The sequence below is a fragment of the Euleptes europaea genome, chromosome 5 (genome assembly GCF_029931775.1).
Source record: "Euleptes europaea isolate rEulEur1 chromosome 5, rEulEur1.hap1, whole genome shotgun sequence".
NCBI classification, from domain to species: Eukaryota; Metazoa; Chordata; class Lepidosauria; order Squamata; family Sphaerodactylidae; genus Euleptes; species Euleptes europaea.
The window spans coordinates 2,259,868-2,278,404 of NC_079316.1; the positions used below are offsets into that span (position 1 = coordinate 2,259,868).

At 47.1% G+C, this 18,537-nt stretch overlaps 1 protein-coding gene across 1 annotated transcript in view; it reads right to left on the reverse strand.

Moving 5' to 3' along the window:
- Nucleotides 1-386: 386 nt before the first annotated feature.
- The window catches only part of LPP (LIM domain containing preferred translocation partner in lipoma), a 242,359-nt gene continuing 224,208 nt past the window's right edge, over nt 387-18,537 (reverse strand). Inside the window, exons 8-10 of the mRNA XM_056849722.1 lie at nt 6,174-6,352; nt 1,910-2,030; nt 387-523 (exon numbers count right to left, since the gene is read on the reverse strand). Of these exons, the coding sequence (XP_056705700.1) occupies nt 395-523; nt 1,910-2,030; nt 6,174-6,352 (429 nt within the window). The 3' untranslated portion in view covers nt 387-394. The remainder of the gene's footprint in view (nt 524-1,909; nt 2,031-6,173; nt 6,353-18,537) is intronic.

An 18,537-nucleotide genomic window follows, 5' to 3' on the forward strand; every position in this document is an offset into this window, starting at 1 on the left:
TATTAATGGATAAAAAATTAAGTGACAGAAAAAATATGATTAAACTGGAAGTGGAAAGGATGGCAAATGCTGAATTAGCACATGGTACCCTGTAAGGCAACAGGTATACCTACACTACAAACTTCTTTCTGTTTTATACCATTTGCGGCATCCCGCAAAGAATCCTGGGAATTGTAGTTTGCACGAGAGTGCTGAGAACTCCCTGGACAGATCCCTATCCTGAGGCTCCTTTGGGAAAAAGAACCGACTCTGCAATCAGCTGAAGTCTGTAGTGTAGATGGAAGGGCACAGTGATGGGGGGGGGGCACTGCTCAGGATTAGACCCTCAGGAAAAAGCCCTTCTGGTAGCCCAAGAGGCAAAGACCGTGCCCTTCTCCCAGGGGGCCGAGCGCACTCAGAGGTCAGTGCTCGCCTTTGCCGTGAGGGCCTGGATCCGGGCCGAGTTGCACGTCTTGCAAAGGATGTGGCCATCCAGAGGGTAGCAGCCTTGATTGTCTCCTTCGGACAAGAGCCCGCCACAGTCCTGCAGAAGTGCACCAGAGAGAAAGCAAAGGAAGAGAGAGGGAAAGGTTCATTAAACCATCTCTTTATTTACAAGATTCACACCCCGCCTTTCCACCCTCCTCAGAGCCACCAATGTGGCTAAAAACACACATAATAAAAACCATTAAAGAAAGCAATCCCAGGTGCTGGTTATGACCTTCATTTATATATATATATATATATATATATATATATATATATATATATATATATATATATATATATGTGTGTGTGTGTGTGTGTGTGTGTGTGTGTGTGTGTGTGTGTGTGTATATATATAATTGTTTTTTTTATAGAAGGATACAGAAAGTAGAAAAAGGGATAACGGGGGAAAGATCAAACCTATTTCGTCTTCCGAGCTATCACACAATCTAAAATATCATCAAATCAAAATAACATCAATCGTCTTAAACATGTAAGCCTTATTGTAAGCATTTGTTGAGTAATTTCTAAAGTATTGTCGAAGGCTTTCACTGTCAGAGTTCATCAGTTCTTGTAGGTTATCCAGGCTGTGTGACCGTGGTCTCGGTATTTTCTTTCCTGACGTTTCGCCAGCAGCTGTGGCAGGCGTCTTCAGAGGAGGAACACTGAAGGAGTAACTTCAGAGAGCCACTGTCCTTCAGTGTTACTCCTCTGAAGATGCCAGCCACAGCTGCTGGCGAAACGTCAGGAAAGAAAATACCAAGACCACGGTCACACAGCCCGGATAACCTACAAGAACTGATGAATTTCTAAAGTACTTCTCTAAACTTTTTGTTTTTAATAAGTATTCATGGCATGTGAGTAATAATCATATAAAGGTTGCCATTTTATCTTGAATTCATCCACTGAGTTCGTTTTTAACAAGAGAGTCTGGCCAATGATGCGAAATCAAGACGTTTGCTGCTCTATACTGTAGTCGCTGGTATTATATTGGCTGGTTCTGACCTTTAAAACCCTTCATGGCCTAGAGCGCACATATTTGAAGGACCGTCTCCTTCCATATGTCCCTGTGTACCAACTACGTTAATCAGGCAGCTGTCTGTTGGCTGTCCCGCCACTCAGGGTGGCCTGTTTGGCATTGACCCGAGCCAGGGCCTTTTCCATCGTGGCCCCAGCTCTGTGGAATGGGTTCACAGGTTAGGGGGACCCCCTCCTTGAAGATATTCTGGAGGTGCCTGCCATGCCTGCATGTCTGTCAAGGGTTTTGAGGGGGTTTGAGTGGCAGGCATCTTTTGAGGGGGGGAGGGGGGACAGATTTGGGGTTTGCGATTTCATTTTTGGTTTTAACTGAAAAATGTTTTTACCTAGTGTTGTCACCTGCTTTGAACTACAAGGAAAGGAGGATATAAATGTTTTAATAAACATACAAACAAATAACACTGACCTCACACCGGTAGCACTGCACGTGGAAGTCCCGGTCCAAGGCCACAATACGGACAGTCTCTTCCTTGCCCTGGGCGGGCATAATCGGCTCCTTACAGACAGAACAGCGAGGGGCAAATTTCCTATAGGATGGAGAAGGCCTGCAGTGAGGATGCCACTTATCCCAGCTGGGTGCAAGTTAAGAGAGACACATGCCAGCCTCAAGGGTCTCCATCGACCCTTTCTTTGCCAATGAAACCACCCCTTCCCACCTGCTTCGATTCTCACCCCACATCAAAGCCATGTCCTCAAATGCCATTCACAGCTTCTGTTTTTTATTTCAACATCCAACCCATCCAAGCCTGAAAGCTCAAGGAGGGCAACAGGGGTTCAGTTCAGACATAACATAAAAACAAGGTTTCTTTTCATTATTGGTTTGCTTGTGAAACCAGGATTTGGCTTGCAGATGGTTACTCAAGTCTCGGTTTGCCTCAAAAGATGCTGGTTTGGTCACCGTGTCTCTAGACAGGCATCTCTGTGGCTGGGGATTAGACAGATTCATGGAGGAGAGTTCCATCAGTGGCTATTACCCACGGTGACTGAAGAGAACCTCCACGTTCAGAGGCAGTCAACCTCTGAATCCCAGGGCAAGAAGGAAACATCAGGGGAAGGCCTTGGCCTCTATGTCCTGTTGCTGGACCTCCGGAGGAACTGGTTGGCCTCTTGAGGCAGGATGCTGGGCTAGATGGACCCTCACTGGTCTGATCCCGCAGGGTTCTTCTCGATTCCTTATGGGGGAGGGCCTCGGGACATGTGCGTCGCCAGGGCAAAAGCCAACGTTAAGCTGGCATGCCTGCATTGACACATCACACGAGCCCATAATCCAGACTAATGGTGTTTAATAAATCAATTTCCAGTCATGCTTTTGGATCCAAGTAGAACGACCTGAATTAAGACAAGGACACTAACAGAGGTTAGTTTGAATACATATAAACCCATGAAGCTGCCTTGTACTGAATCAGACCCTTGGTCCATCAAAGTCAGTATTGTCTACTCAGACTGGCAGATGCTCTCCAGGGTCTCAGGCTGAGGTCTTTTACATCACCTACTTGCCTAGTCCCTTTAACTGGAGATGCCAGGGGTTGAACCTGGGACCTTCTGCATGCCGAGCAGATGTTCTACCACTGAGCCACGGCCCCTCCCCTTATACATGAAGATGCCTTATATTGAACCAGATCCTTGGTCCATGAAAGTCAGTACAGTCTATTCAGACTGGCAGCAGCTTTCCAGAGTCTCAGGGAGAGGACTTTCACATCACCTACTGCCAGATTATTTCACCTGGAGATGCCAGGGATTGAACCTGGGACCTTCTGCATGCCAAGCAGATGCTCTGCCACTGAGCCATGGCTTAGGGGTAGCATTCTCACTCTGCAGAGCTTTGTTCACCTTTGTTCACCTTCAGTGATGCATCTCCCCAAAATATAATTGGTTAAATGCCAACCTTGAACACATGAAGCTGCCTGATACTGACTCAGACCCTTGGTCCATCAAAGTCGGTATTGTCTACTCAGACTGGAGCAGCTCTCCAGGGTCTCAGGCAGAGGTCTTTCACATCACCTACTTGCCCAATCCCTTTAACTGGATTGAACCTGGGACTTTCTGCATGCCAAACACAGGCTCTACCACTGAGCCACGGCCCCTCCCATGGCTGCATGCTATGTCTGAACTGTGCCTTCGGGGCAGCAGCAACCTGGCAAACTAAAAAAATAGGATATCTATCAAAAGAGATAATACAAAAATCACATAAGAGGAGCCCTGCTGGATCAGACCAGAAATCCACCTAGGCCGGCATCCTAGTTGCAACGGTGGCCACCTGGAAGCCCCCAGGTAGCCCAAAAGCAGGGCATGAAGGAAACAACCATTGCTGATTTATTTTTTTGCCCCTCACCAGCTGGTATTCAGAGGTAGCCTGCCTATGAATGTGGAAGTTCTATTTATTTATCATGGTTAGCCGTAGCTGAAACCTGAAGTAATCCTAATAACCTCTAGATCCATAATTCTGTTGAACTGATCTCTATCGGTTGGAGATCAGTTGTAATAGCAGGAGATCTCCAGCTAGTACCTGGAGATTGGCAACTCTAAGGTTGTTCTCCATTAAACTGTTGTGCTATTTACTTTATCTTGCAGTAAAGTAGGTGGCTTGTAACAATCATGAAAGCAGCCAACCCAGGCCTCTCACAGAAAAGGTGGGCTAAAGCATACCAGGCACAAGATGTTAAGAAGATTCTCAATTGCCAGGAGAGACGCTTCATTTTTCTTTTTAAAACGTTAGACTTTAGTGGCTTAAATACAGAATTTGACCTCTCTTGTTTTTTGTAACGTGGTCACTTTAATCAGTTGGATCCTTCTGAGAAGTTTTTCTCACAGCTGTGTGTATTTGAGTTTGTCCCTGCATTCCTGTTCTCACTTCGAAGAATACTGGCTTCTGAATGGGTTGATTACTCTTTCTAGATCCCTTTAATATGGGGTAAGACTTCATTTTTAGTATGGAGAGTTGTTCAATCGTTGGCTCATTTTTTAACATTAGCCTTATTGATTAGCTTCATTGTACCATAGGAAAAAATTGTTCCCCTGAATTTCCTTTTGAAGATTCTTCGGACTTTTTGAAAAGCAGTGGAAAGCTGTCTTATTTTTGAAATTGCATTCATGTTGTTACAAATGTATTCTCAACACTCATAAGTTGCAACACTCTTGCTATTTACTTTATCTTGCGGTAAAGTAGGTGGCTTGTAACAATCATGAAAGCAGCCAACCCAGGCCTCTCACAGAAAAGGTGGGCTATCAAAATGGAAGAGTCCCCAACATGGTTAGGGTTCCCAGATGCCTGCCAATTGCCTGCCAACTAATGGACCTGACCGCCGCTCCTCAGCTAACCGGTGGGCGGAAGCAAGCCAGCTGAAGGGTGGAGCGATGCTTCAGTGCAGGGTGTATGTGTGTCACGCACCGCAATGTCACTTCTGGGTTTGATTCTGCCTTAAGTGGTAGAGAAAGTCGGCATATAAAAACCAACTCTTCTTCTTCCTCCTCCTCCTCCAGCGTTTTGAGCCCGAACAGGCTCTTCTTTACTTTTTTAACAGCCATTTCCTGCAGCTGCTGTGGGGCTATGAGGAATCCGAGTTCCCAGAACCCAATTCTCAACCGGACCCATCTCTTTAAAAAACCGCACTTCTAGTTCGGCCATAATAGCTTACTCAATCCTTTTAAAGAAGCCATCTAGAAGATTTTTAATACCCCGAGTTTCTCTACCTTTTTAAGGAGACCCAAACCAGCTTACAATTGCCTACCCTTCCTCCCCACACAACAGACTCCTTGTGAGTAGGGTAGCCTACCTCCAAGTGGTCTGGAGAAAGTATGGCATTATATCCCATTGAAGCCCCTCCCCTCCCCCAATGCAACCCTCCTCAGGCTCCACCCAGAAAATCTCCAGGTATTTCCCAACCTGGAGCTGGCAACCCTACTTGTGAGGTAGGTGGGGCTGAGAGAGTTTGGAGAGAATTGTGATTAGCCCAAGGTCACCCAGTATGCTTCATGTGTAGGAGCAGGGAAACCAACCTGGTTCACCAGATTAGAATCACCACTCATGTGGAGGAGTGGGGAATCAAACCCAGTTCTCCAGATCAGAGTCCATCGCTCCAAACCACTCCACCACACTGGCTCTCTAGAAGAATGTGACAGAGCATGAGAAACTCCTCAGACAGTCACATTATCTGGGTGGACCAAGACTGGTTAAAAGTCTTGAAAAGGAACTCATGCAGAGACACAGACGATCACCTTGGAGACTGGATAACTTTGCAGAATCTCTAGACCGATTAGATGAAATTATTACTGGCGGGGGTGGGGTGGGGAGACAAAGGATGCCCCTTGCCGCTGGCCCCTCTTGGTTACTCCTGCCTGCTCTGACTGGCAGCAGCTCTCCAGGATTTCAGGGAGAGAAAAATCTTTCTCAACACATCTGCTGCTGAAGAAAGATCTTTCGAAGGAGAGATGCCAGGGGTTGAAGCGAGCACCCCCTGAATGCCAAGCAGGTGTTCCCCCACTGAGTCATGGTGATAAATAACGATTACAAGTCACACCTTCTCGTCTTTGACTCAATCCGCCCGCCTCCCACACTCTCAGGTTTTCAGTCGCGCTCAGGTAAATTCCTTTCCCTCTGCCTCTCCCAACCTCCCCCTCTCCCCTGTCCCCCTCCCACCCAACAAGAGGAGGCTCCGGGCAAACGCGCCCACCTGTGGAAATCCTCGATGCAATGGATGTTGCCCCCTGCGTCCACGGTGAAAGGGATGCCATCCAGGCTGCGCTGGCACATCACGCAGGTGAAGCAGTGGGGGTGGTAGGCCTTGCCGGTGGCGCGGAGGATCCGCTCCATGATGGGCTTGGCGCAGATGCTGCACTGCTCCAGGGTGTTCTGGGGAGGGAGAGAAAGGAGGAGCCACAGCAGGGTTAGAAAATCCTCTCTGGCTTCGGCGGGCTAGGAATGGGGACGGTGATACCATAATGCACGTGGAGGGGATCTGGCTTGTCTCCCCTCACCCAGCAAAGCTTGCATATAGCATATTCCCCCCCTTTAAATTATCTGCATCTGGAGTGTGTGTGTTAAGTGCTGTCAAGTCGCTTCCGACTCATGGCGACCCTATGAATCAAAGTCCTCCAAAATGTCCTATCTTTGACAGCCTTGCTCAGATCTCATAAATTGAGGGCTGTGGCTAACTTTATTGAGTCAATCCATCTCTTGTTGGGTCTTCCTCTTTTCCTGCTGCCCTCAACTTTTCCCAGCATGATTGTCTTTTCCAGGGACTCTTGTCTTCTCATAATGTGACCAAAGTACTATAGCCTCAGTTTAGTTATTTTAGCTTCTAGAGTCAGTTCAGGCTTGATTTGATCTATAACCCACTGATTTGGTTTTTTGGGCAGTCCACGGTATCCGTAACACTCTCCTCCAACACCACATTGCAAAGGAATCTACTTTCTTAATATCAGCTTTCTTCAATGTCCAGCTTTCACACTCATACATAGTAATAGGGAATACGATGACATGAATTAATTTGATCTTGGTGGACAGTGACACAACCTTACACTTCAGAATCTTTTCTAGCTCTTTCATGGCTGCCCTTCCCAGTCTCAATCGCCTTCTGATTTCTTGGCTGCAGTCTCCCTTTTGGTTGATGATGGAGCCAAGGAATAGAAAGCCTTCTAGAGTACTGGATCTCAAATGCTCACGCAACACAAAGCCAAAGACCTTACTTCCAGAGTTGGACGTCAGGATCCCAGCCCACGGCGGGTCCTGAACACCAGAACTTGCAGGTACTGGGTGTGGATTCAGCCCATGCATCATGACTGCCACTAAAGGAGGGAATGGCAGGGAGGTCAGGCCTGAGTAGGGTGGCCAGGTGGTGGTCGGAGATCTCATGGGACATCCAAGGCAACAGAGATCACAAATGGCTTCTTTGGAGAGTGGACTCTATGGCATTATACCCTGCTGAGGTCTTTCCCCTTCTCCAAACTCTGCACTTTCCAGGCTCCACCCAAAATCTCCAGAAATTTCCCAACCCAAATTTGGCAACCCTAAGGGTGGGAGGCCCGAGAGAAGCCTGCAACCATCCTGATAAGAGTGCTTGCTGTAACCTGTGTAACTTGGAGATGAGCCAGATAAGAGGCAGGGTTTTCTGTGCCTTAATCTCCCAGTTTTTTTTTTAACAATTTAATGGTCAGGTGTGCAAAAGTCTGATTTGGCTGGGGATTATGGTGAAGGAGAGGTTTTTAAACGCCACTTTTGGATCTAAAATTACATGGGACTCATAAGAACAAAAGAAAAAAGCCCTGCTGGATCAGACCCAGGCCCATCAAGTCCAGCAGTCTGTTCACACAGTGGCCAACCACGGGCCTCTAGGAAGCCCACAAGCAAGTTGGCTGCAGCAGCAGCAACCTGCCTGGGCTCCACAGCACCTAATATAATGGGCATGCTCCTCTGATCCTGGAGAGAATAGGGGTGCATCATGACTAGTCTCCATTTTGACTAGTATCCATGGATATAGCCATCTCTTCCATGAACATGTCCACTCTCCTCTTCAAGCTTTCCAAGTTGGCAGCCATCACCACATCTTGGGGCAGGGAGTTCCACAATTTAACTATGCGTTGCATGAAGAATTACTTCCTTTTATCTGTTTTGAATCTCTCACCCTCCAGCTACAGCAGATGACTCCACGTTCTGGTATTATGAGAGGGAGGAAGCTTTTCTCCCTCTCCACTCTCCATACCATGCATAATTTTATAGACTCCCTGAATCTTGTCTGATTTGGCTCTTGGCGCCTCAACGCTTGCAAATGACAAACTGCCTCTACCTTGCCCTCAGCTGAACAAAGCTGGGTCTGATGCACGATACCCACAAACTACTGCTGGCACAATTCTTCTTTCCCTGGAGAGTTGGCTTCCGTCCAGCGACGGGTCTAGGATGTCAGTGACTTTCCCAGAGAACGGCTTTGATCATGATGAACTGGGCTGAGCCATTCCCCAAAAGGTGCCCGTCGCCAGCATGATAAGGAAGCAGGTTGGCTGGCGCTGGCTCATCACCTCTCCGCTCCCAGCCAAATCCTGGCTCAGCAGCTGCATTCCTTCCCCCGAAGAGAGGCATAAAAATAGCCAAACTGTCCCCATGTACCCTGTTTTCAGGAGCCTGGTAATTAGCCGGCACCAAGTTTTATAGACTGCTTTTGGCTTCAGGGCCTTCTCGTACTTTCCCAAACAAAACGTAACAACAGAACTATTTGAATTAAGATCTGGAATGCGTGGCTGGAAGCTGCAGGCTCACGGGAACCCTTTTTCATTCATCCCTGACCCCCAAAGCATGGCCTGTAGGGTTTAGCATCAGCCCCACAACTTCTTTTTCAGCATGCAAGAGGACTTCGGAACATGAGCAAAATGCTTTTGGCTTCGCTGCCAAGTAACTATAGCCTGTTCCCACTCCTCTTGGATTAGAGTCTAGGGTTGCCAACCGCCAAGTACTAGCTGGAAATCTCCTGCTATTACAACTGATCTCCAGCTGATAAGAGATCAGTTCACCTGGAGAAAATGGCCACTTTGGCAATTGGACTCTATGGCATTGAAGTCCCTCCCCTCCCAAACCCTGCCCTCCTCAGACTCTGCCTCATAAACCTCCCGCCAGTGTCAAAGAGGGACCTGGCAACCCTATTTGAGTCCCTGAGAAAAAGGTCCTCGGTATTATCCTGCTGTTATTGCATTGTCTTCTGCCTTTGCAATTCTACTTATCATGTTGATCACAGTAAGCAGTTTGGCCTTCTAACAAGTTAGTTGTTCTCATTGTCTTTTAATCCTATACTACAGCATTGTTCATTGGATGTTTTATGATGTAAGGGTAGATTGCTTTTATTCTGTAACCTGCCTTGAGTCTCTCTGGAAAAGGTGAGCTATAAAGAAAGTAAATAAAAGTATAATAAACTAGAAAATGTTCTTTCAACTGGCTCTTTCAAAGGATAGAAAGGCTTGGGTTACTGGAAAGGAAGTACATCTGGGTGAATGTCCTTGAACATGGAAGAAAGATATACAATATTGGAATAATGATCAAATTCCATTGCACATATTTAAAATTTTGTATTCGGGGATGGGATTATATTAATCTGTAACTATTGTAACTAGACAAAATTCGTGCCATTGTCTAATCACTATTGGTAGGAACACAAATACCTCTAATCCCAACAATGGAAACGTTGGATGAGAAACAAATTTCCTTTCCTGTATTTGCAAAGAACATCAGAAAGGGGTATGCGGAATCTCTTGTTTTCATTAGTTCTTTTTGCAGCAGATAAAACAGTTTCAGGTTACCATAATGCAGTCAAAGTGTAGTACAGAAAAGAAGAATCCCATGTGAGGGATTATAATAAACAGGGCTGAAAATAAAATACCTCACAGCACCTTTGTCTAGATCTATCGAGCATTTGTACAGACCTGATTGCCATATCTCAAAAATGGGATTATTGAGCTGAAGAGTAAGCCAAATGTTCAAAAGATTAGAGCAACATCCTTATAAGAAAATACTGAAGAGTTTGGGGCATTTTTTAATTAAAGATGGCCAAGGGGGAATATGATAGGTCTTTAGATAACTGCACTGCAGCAGCAGCATCCTGGCTGTGCTCCACAGCACCTAAGATAATAGGCCTGCTCCTCTGATACTGGAGAGAATAGGTATGCAGCATGACTAGTATCCATTTTTACTAATAGCCATGAATAGCCCTGTCCTCCATGAACATGTCCACTCCCCTCTTAAAGCCTTCTAAATTGGCAGCCATCACCACATCCTGGGGCAGGGGGTTGTGGGAAGAAATACTTCCTTTTATCTGTTTTGAATCTCTCACCCTCCAGCTTCAGCAGATGACCCCGCATTCTGGTATCATGAGAGAGGGAGAAAATCTTCTCCCTGTCCACTCTCTCCATACCATGCATACTTTTATAGACCTCTATCATGTCTCCCCTTAGCCGCCTTCTTTCCAAGCTAAACAGCCCAAAACGTCACCCGATTAAATTGATTATCAATAGATTCAGGACAGAAAAAAGGAAACCTCCGTCTTTAGAGGCATATGGGCAATCTCTGAAGCCAAGCGGATGGGGGTCCATCAGTACAAGAGGGCTGCACTCTTCCTGCCCTTCTCATGAGCTCCTCGAAAATGTCTCAGTGACCACAGATGGAAAGGGATGCTGTGCTTGTGGTGCCAGTCAACGATTCTCATGGAATACACAGGATTTTTTGAGCCAGCTGAATAGCTCGGAGGCAGTGGAGGGGGACAGTTGGAAGGAAGGAAAACTTGCATGCGCCAGGAAAAGCGGGTGTTGTAGTAGTTCTACTGGGCACCTTTGTGCTAGGAGTAACAGAAGAACTCCAAGAAACAGGCTCCAAAACAAAAATGTTGGAACACTCTGCCATCTAGTATTCCTTGGTCCATGCTAGGGTTGTGCATATCGATATGAAACTGAACTGAACTGAAAATAAACCCAAAATTAACCATTGCAGCAATGTTCAGGTTTTGGGTAGACCGAATACCAAAACCTGGGAATCTGTCCGAAGCCGAATAGGCAATTCCCGAAAAAGTTGAATAATTATTCAGCTTTTTCGGGTTCGGCTATTCGCCTTTGTTAGTGCCCCATAGTTAGGGCTATTTTGATGTAGGGGTCGTGTCATCGGAGCCAACTTGGTCTGACAACCATTCAGGGCTCACCCAGTCCTGTCCAGAGGGATATACCCTCCAACTAAAAAGAACCAGCTTCGACAGCTGCTCACACCACTAGGCTTCTGAAGGAGACTTCCTCACCCACACAGATGAGCAGTCACCTTCAGAACAGCCCCTGTGGTCAAGACTTCAGCTGCTCCGATATCACAACCCTTCCGCCATGAAAACCTGCTTTCAAAACGAAGGTCACCCCGAGTAGTGGCTTCATTTCCCCACACCGTGACCATCTCTTGAAATCAGGTTTTTGATTACTATAATAAAGGACTGTTCACAGGATGTCATTTGCCAACAAAATTAATGTTTTCCATGCCTTATTTTTCTTGCAATTAAGCTGTTTTCCTCAGTTTGGAAGGTAATTTTCATGGACAACATGATATGCACCACAGATACGAAAGGAGCCCCAGACTTTGAGGCACCAGCCTGCCAATCGGCTCTTTCTGCCATTCCTCAGCAACGCTGAACTTCTGAACCTGAAAACCAATGGCTGGCTTGGCTCGCAAATGTCTGGAGGATAGGGGCGACCCTTTGCTGGCCCATAAAATTGGACCCCCTGTCCCAAAGTTCACCAAACTTTGGCGACTGTCCAGGAGAGCCCCTTGCAGCCATGCTGCAAATGTGGTGACTATACCTCCAAAAATGCCCTGACAGGAGCTTTGAAAAAAAACCCATGGACTATAATGGAAGATAAGCCGAGTACATGAAGGTGGCGGGGATGCATCTACTATTATGTCATCAAGAGAGCAGTTGCTGCTTCAGGGACCAGTTTCAGAACTTGTCTGACCTGACCAGATGGAAATGTTTAAAGTTTTGGCAAGGAAGTCCCCTAATCGACAGTTAGCACCGTTCGGTACCCAACCGAGCAACACGACGGATGTCTCTCTTTCCCCTCTGGAGTCTCTAGCCTGGCTTGGTAGTCAGAAGCATTAACGGGAAATCGGCGGTTATTAGCACCCTCTAGGAGAAGCTTGATAACACAGCTGAGGTTGGGATCCATTGGGGTGTTCTGTTTTGTTTTTTGCTTCCCTTTATAGCTGAATTAAAATAACAGTGCAAAGGAGAATGAAAGCCGGTTTCCCCCCCAGCATTTTGTACGCTGCACGCTTTACATACAATTACAGGGGAAATGACAGGAAATTGACCCATTTGTGCCGAAACATCCTTGTCCTGTTCTGTGCTATTTCTTTTCACGGCCCATTTGGGAACGAGCAATTTCTCTCCGGGGCAAAAAGGGACATCGGGATTGTGTGCACGTCGGTTGCCATGCCCACACACACACACAACGTTTCTCTCATTTTTGCTTCATTTCCCACTTTGCATTGCTGACAGCTAATGACAACAAACGGGTGTTTACAGCCTGTGCTGCCCAAGCGCTCCTCTCCACACAAGTAATTGTGGACCGCAAAAAAATATTCCATACCAAATAGCCAAGGGCCCAATTCACATGGGAGCCCGTAAACAACCTCCTAACAGTCAGAACGCTCTGAGTGACTGTAGCAGCGATCGGTTCTGACAGCTGCTACAGTCGCTCATGTTCAGCCACTTCCCAGCCCTTTCAGGCAGCACGGATGTCCTCTCGTGCTCCAACGGCGTACACCATTTCTGTACAGCAGGCAGAGAAGAACGGGATGCCGAGGCCATTTTCCTACCGTAGCCATGTTTCTATTGCTCTCTGCTTGCTCCAAGAAGAAGCCACACGCTGCCGGAGCCTCGTTTGTGGGCTCTGTATTAAGTGGCCTCCAGATCCCCAACAACGAAGACACGAGTTCTAGTCCAGAGCTTTGCCATTTTTAAAAAGAGTTTTCCCCAGCAATGGGCTCTCTAAGGTCATGCTCTTGCTAAAATGAATAAATGGCAGCACCTATACAGAAGTTTTGATAACTCACCCACTCCCAAATTCCTGCCGTCTTAAAGAAACCCAAAATATTGCTAGAGTCTGCAGGGAAGGTTTATCTTGGGAGTTTAAATTTTTATTTGCGGTTAGTATGCCAGATAAAACAGGCAAAACAGAAACTGACCATACAGAGTAGATGTTTACAACCAAGGCCAACAAAATTAGGAATCACCCAATTTTACAATTCCACAGATTAAGGTTGTACATTAAAGCGACGTAGCTTCATTGCTACTGCACAATATTTTGCAACCTGGGTGGTAATTGGGGAGCTGTCTCCCAGCAGAAACCTTTTGGTCCATTCACCCTCTTCACCAGAGCCCATTTCCCTAATCAAAGGGTCAATAATATTGAAGCGGACTGACCTGTAGAGAGGACATCTACAAAAATACATGCTCAATGGTTTCCAGCTCTCCTGTGTTACACGGGCAAAGTCTCTCCACCCTGGGGATCTTCTTAAATCTCCCTTCTAATATGGCAGATGGTAGGGCTTCACATCTGGCCAGTGTATAGGCCCTCCTATGTATCCTGGGAGTTTTATTAGAGGTGCCTCCATCTGTGTTGGGCTCTTCCGTATCCTTGGACTTCCACAGAGGTCCAATAAAAACACTGATCAGTCATACTTTTATCCCACTTTTCTTCTGTCGGAGCGTAGGATGACCTTTTCCCTGTGCTATTTTATCTTCACATCCTGTGGGCAGACAAAAGGGAAGTACTTCTTCACAGAGCACATAGTTAAACGGTGGAACTCACTGCCACAGGATGTGGTGATGACCGCCAACTTGGAACGCATTGACCCTGGTGGTCCCTTCCAACTCTATGATTCTATGATTCTAAAAGGGGAGTGGACAAATCCACAGAGGGCAGAGCTATCCATGGCTACAACTCCTGATGGACATCTACTCCCTCCCGTACCAGAGGCAGGATGAAGAAGAATTGTTTTTTATATGCCAACTTTTTCTACCACTTAAGGAAGAATCAAACAATTACTTGTCCTTCCCCTCCCCACAACAGACCCCCTGTGAGGTAGGTGGGGCTGAGAGAGCTCTAAGAGAACTGTGACTAGCCCAAGGCCACCCACCTGGTTTCATGTGCAGGAATGGGGAAACAAACCCGGTTCTTCAAATTAGAGTCCACCACCCTTAACCACCGCTCTTTAACCACTACACCACGCTGGGTCCTTATATCAGTTGCTGGGGAGCAGGGGTGGAAGGATGCTGTTGCATCCAATCTTGTTTGTGGGCTTCCTAGAGATAGCTGGTCGGCTGCTGTATGAACAGAATGCTGGACTAGATGGGACCTTGGTCGGATCCAGCATGGTTCTTCTCATGGTCTGTGAGGAAGACCAGGCTAAGGCAGAATGACTGGTGGTGGTGGTGGAAAGTGCCAGCTAGTCGTAACTGACTTATGGCGACCCCGTAGGGTTTTCAAGGCAAGAGCCATTCAGAGGTGATTTGCCATTTCCAGCCTCTGCATAGCAATCCTAGACTTCCTTGGTCTCCCATCCAAATGCTAATCAGGGGCAACCCGGTTTTGCTTCCAGATTGGGCTAGCCTTGGTTATCCAGGGAAGGGCTCTGACAGAGAGACTTGCCAAGGTCATCTAGTGAGCCAGCGTAGTGTAGTGGTTAAGAATGATGGTTTGGAGCGGTGGAGTCTGATCTGGAGAACCAGGTGAGTTTCTCCACTCCTCCACGTGAGCAGTGGAGGGTAATCTGGTGAACTGGATTTGTTTCCCCACTCCTACACACATGAACCCAGCTGGGTGACCTTGGGCTAGTTGCACTCTATCAGCCCCACCTACCTCCCAGGGTGTCTGTTGTGGGAAGGGGAAGGGAAGGTGATTGTAACCCAGTTTGATTCTCCCTTAAGTGGTACAGAAAGTCGGCATATAAAACCCAACTCCTCCTCCTCCTTCTGTATTCTTCTTCGATGAGTGGAGAGTTGAACCCAGGTCTCCCAAACCCTTTCGCTACACCACACTGTCTATCCAGTTTGGTATTTATGCCCAGTTTAGCACAAACTCCTTTCAATTGAGGCAGAGTGAGTGTTCTGGATGTCGGGATTTCTTCTCGCTTTCTTGTGATCTTCTTTGCGTAGGAGAACGGCAGAGGGCCTTCGTTCCCTGGAAAACCAACCCCTCTCTCTCTTCTCTAACCATGACAGCCAGATTAATTAAGCTCGTTAAAAGACCATAAAAATCCTCAGAGGTGGAGGCACGCACAGACTACGCTCAGCTCTTTTATTATTATTAGCTGGGCGATAAAATCGCCAATTGGTAGCTGTAAATTACAGTGGCCAAAGCAGAAAGCTGCCAATTGCGTTAAAACAGACCTCCTTTGGAGACTCGCATAAGATCCAGCGGGATTGTGGGAAGGGCTCCCACCTCTCCCTGCAAGCCACTTCAGACCTATAGTCAGCAGAATTGTGGCGAAGCCTTTTCTGCACTGTGTCATTTCAGGCTGAAGTTTTCGATTCTGTTCCCCTTAAAAAAAGAACTCCTTTCCTGGATGCAGAAAGTAGGCAAGGCGGCTCTGAGATGCTAGTCTTCTATGTGCTAAGTGTTTTCATACGAGAGTATCCTCGTACACAAGAGATCTTCTGTCTGCCGTCCACAATAGCATTGCCCCACCCTCCATCCCAATTGTCTAAGGTATCTTGATGCCTGTTGACTCCTAAGTTTGAATCCTCAGGAATAAGTGATGAGTTGTGACGCTTTTGTAAAATGTTTTGCTGATAAAATCTCTGGATCTGGAGCCAAGTTGTAATAAGGTCAGACAGAAGAAATGTCCGTTTATGGACCATCTTGAGCCATTTGGAAGGGCGCCCAGCGGGCTATAATGCCATAGACTCCACCCTCCAAAGCAGCCATTTTGCCTGGAGATCACTTGTAATTCCAGGAGATCTCTAGGCCACGCGTGGAGGCAGGAAGCCCTGGTTCTTTCTTTTAATGGAGAAGCCAGACAGATTTCATTCTGCAAACAGCAATGATGGCCCATCTTTGCTAGTGTTGTATGGAATCGCCCACTCCCCTTGCATTCTGCATGGAGGTTTTCTGTGGAACCTCCTCCCACTTGAGAAATGCCACTAGTCGTTTCCGGTTTCCTAGAGGTTTCACCTCTGAATTCTCTTTCAAAGTCCACCTCTGAGCAAAATGTGAGTAGCAATGCTTGTCCGAACTGGTCTTTGGGAGGCTTTGCTGTCTTAGTCATGCAAAATGCAGGAATTTCACAACTACCTCCCCCACACAGCCCCAGTGACCCCTACTCTTGGCCATCTTCTGGGCATGGAGTAGGAGTCTCTGGGTGTGTGTGTGTGTGTGGGAGGTAGTTGTGAAATTCCTGCATTGTGCAGGGGGGTGGACTAGATGACCCTGGTGATACCTTCCAACTCAATGATTCATGAGAAAAATTATTTGACACTTAATTGCGTGATTTTTTCCCCCTGTGGATTGTTGTTGCTATTGCTCATTTTTATGAGAAAGGCAAAGAGGGAGGCAAGAAGGCCAGAAAATGATGGGTGAGAGGGAAGGAGCTGATTAACTGTTTTCCCTTCTGGCCATCCTCCCCAGGGAACATCTCTCTCCGATATTTTTTTCCCAAGAAAGAAAAGGTGAAGATTCGGTCCCCTCCCCAGCCCTATGGGGCACAAAACTGGAGAGGGGGCAGATTAATTTGGGTAGAAACATGACCAGAAAAGAAAGGATAATGCAGAACCCACAGACCCCAGCGACAAGGCATAGAGGCCGAGGCCTGCATAAGAACATGAGAAGAGCCCTGCTGGATCAGACCAGTGAGGGTCCATCAAGTCAGCATCCTGTCTCTCACAGTGGCCGACCAGTTCCTCTGGAGGGCCAACAGACAGGGCATAGAGGCCGAGGCCTTCCCCTGATGTTGCCTCCTGGCCCTGGGATTTAGAGGTTGACTGCTCTGAACGTGGAGGTTCCCTTTAGCCCCCATGGCTTGTAGCCCCTGATGACGGTTGATTTCCCCACTCCTCCACATGGAGCCAGCTGGGTGACCTTGGGCCAGTCACAGTTCTCTCTGAACTCTCTCAGCCCCACCTACCTCACAGGGTGTCTGTTGTGGGGAGGGGAAGGGAAGGTGATTGTAAGCCGGTTTGATTCCTCCCTAAGTGGTAGAGAAAGTTGGCCTACAAAAACCAACTCCTTCTTCTTCTTCCTTGATTTATTCCATCTATCTCTTTCCGAGTCTTCCTCTTTTCCTGCAGCCTTCAACTTTTCCTGGCATTATTGTCTTTTCCAGTGACTCTTGCCTTCTCATAATGTGACCAAAGTACGATAGCCTCAGTTTGGTCATTTTAGCTTCTAGGGAGAGTTCAGGCTTGATTTGATCTAGAACCCACCGATTTGTCTCTTTGGTGGCCCCCGGTATCCATAACACTCTCCTCCAACACGTTTAAGATGAATCTACTTTCTTCCTGTCAGCTTTCTCCATTGTCCAGCTTTCACACCCACACATAGTAATAGGGAATACTATGGCATGAATTAACTTGATCTTGGTTGCTGGGATCGCCAACCCTAAATGCCAGTATATAATTTTTTTCTGCCACCCCCCTATGCTTCAAATGCGACATATCTTGTGGTGGGTGTAGGGGAAGGAGTCTGGCTGGAGACTCGGCACTCTGGGGGCCGGGGCCGGGTTGTGGAAAATTATTCAACACGATGAAGGAAGACAGAAGGCAGAAGGAGCTCCTTTGGGATCTCCAAAATTTACCCAAGAAAACGGAGCGCTTACTCTTGGGCTTGCCGTGCCTCGTGAATTATTTAATAATCGTTCCCGAGCAGGAGAAATATATTTATTTGCTCTGTCGGAGGGAGCATGCTTGGCAATCTGTTTACACTAATTTTGAAAGTATGATTATTTAAAAAGAGGACAAAGAAGAAGAAAGACAGAAGCAAAGGATGGGCTGTAAGTAAGCGCAGTGACTGAGGGGCAGAAAAACCTGACCATTTCTCCCCGCCCCTCCCTACCCCACCCCTGTCTCCCTGATGGGTTTTGGAACCTCTAACTCAGACTAAACTGAGTGCTTTTTTAGTGCTTCTTCCTTGATTATCTTCGGTTTTAAAATGTGCGAATTGCAGAGGCATTAATAAAACTGAAAATTACTTTCTTCAAAGAACACCCACCTGACGCGTTTCATTGTGATTATAACGACTGTCTTCCATCACTGTGCCAGAGCTCTGCAGGCTGATTTGAACCCTCACCCCACAACTGTCCCTCTGTGGGGAGAATGCACAGGGGAGACAGGAATGGCATGGACCGATAGGGTTAGGCACCCGAGAGCCAGTGTGGTGCAGTGGTTAAGAGCGGTGGACTCTAATCTGGAGTCCCCACTCCTCCACATGAGCGGCGGACTCTGATCTGGTGAACTGGGTTGGTTTCCCTGCTCCTCCACATAAAGCCAGATGGGTGACCTTGGGCTAGTCACCGTTGTTTCTGAACTC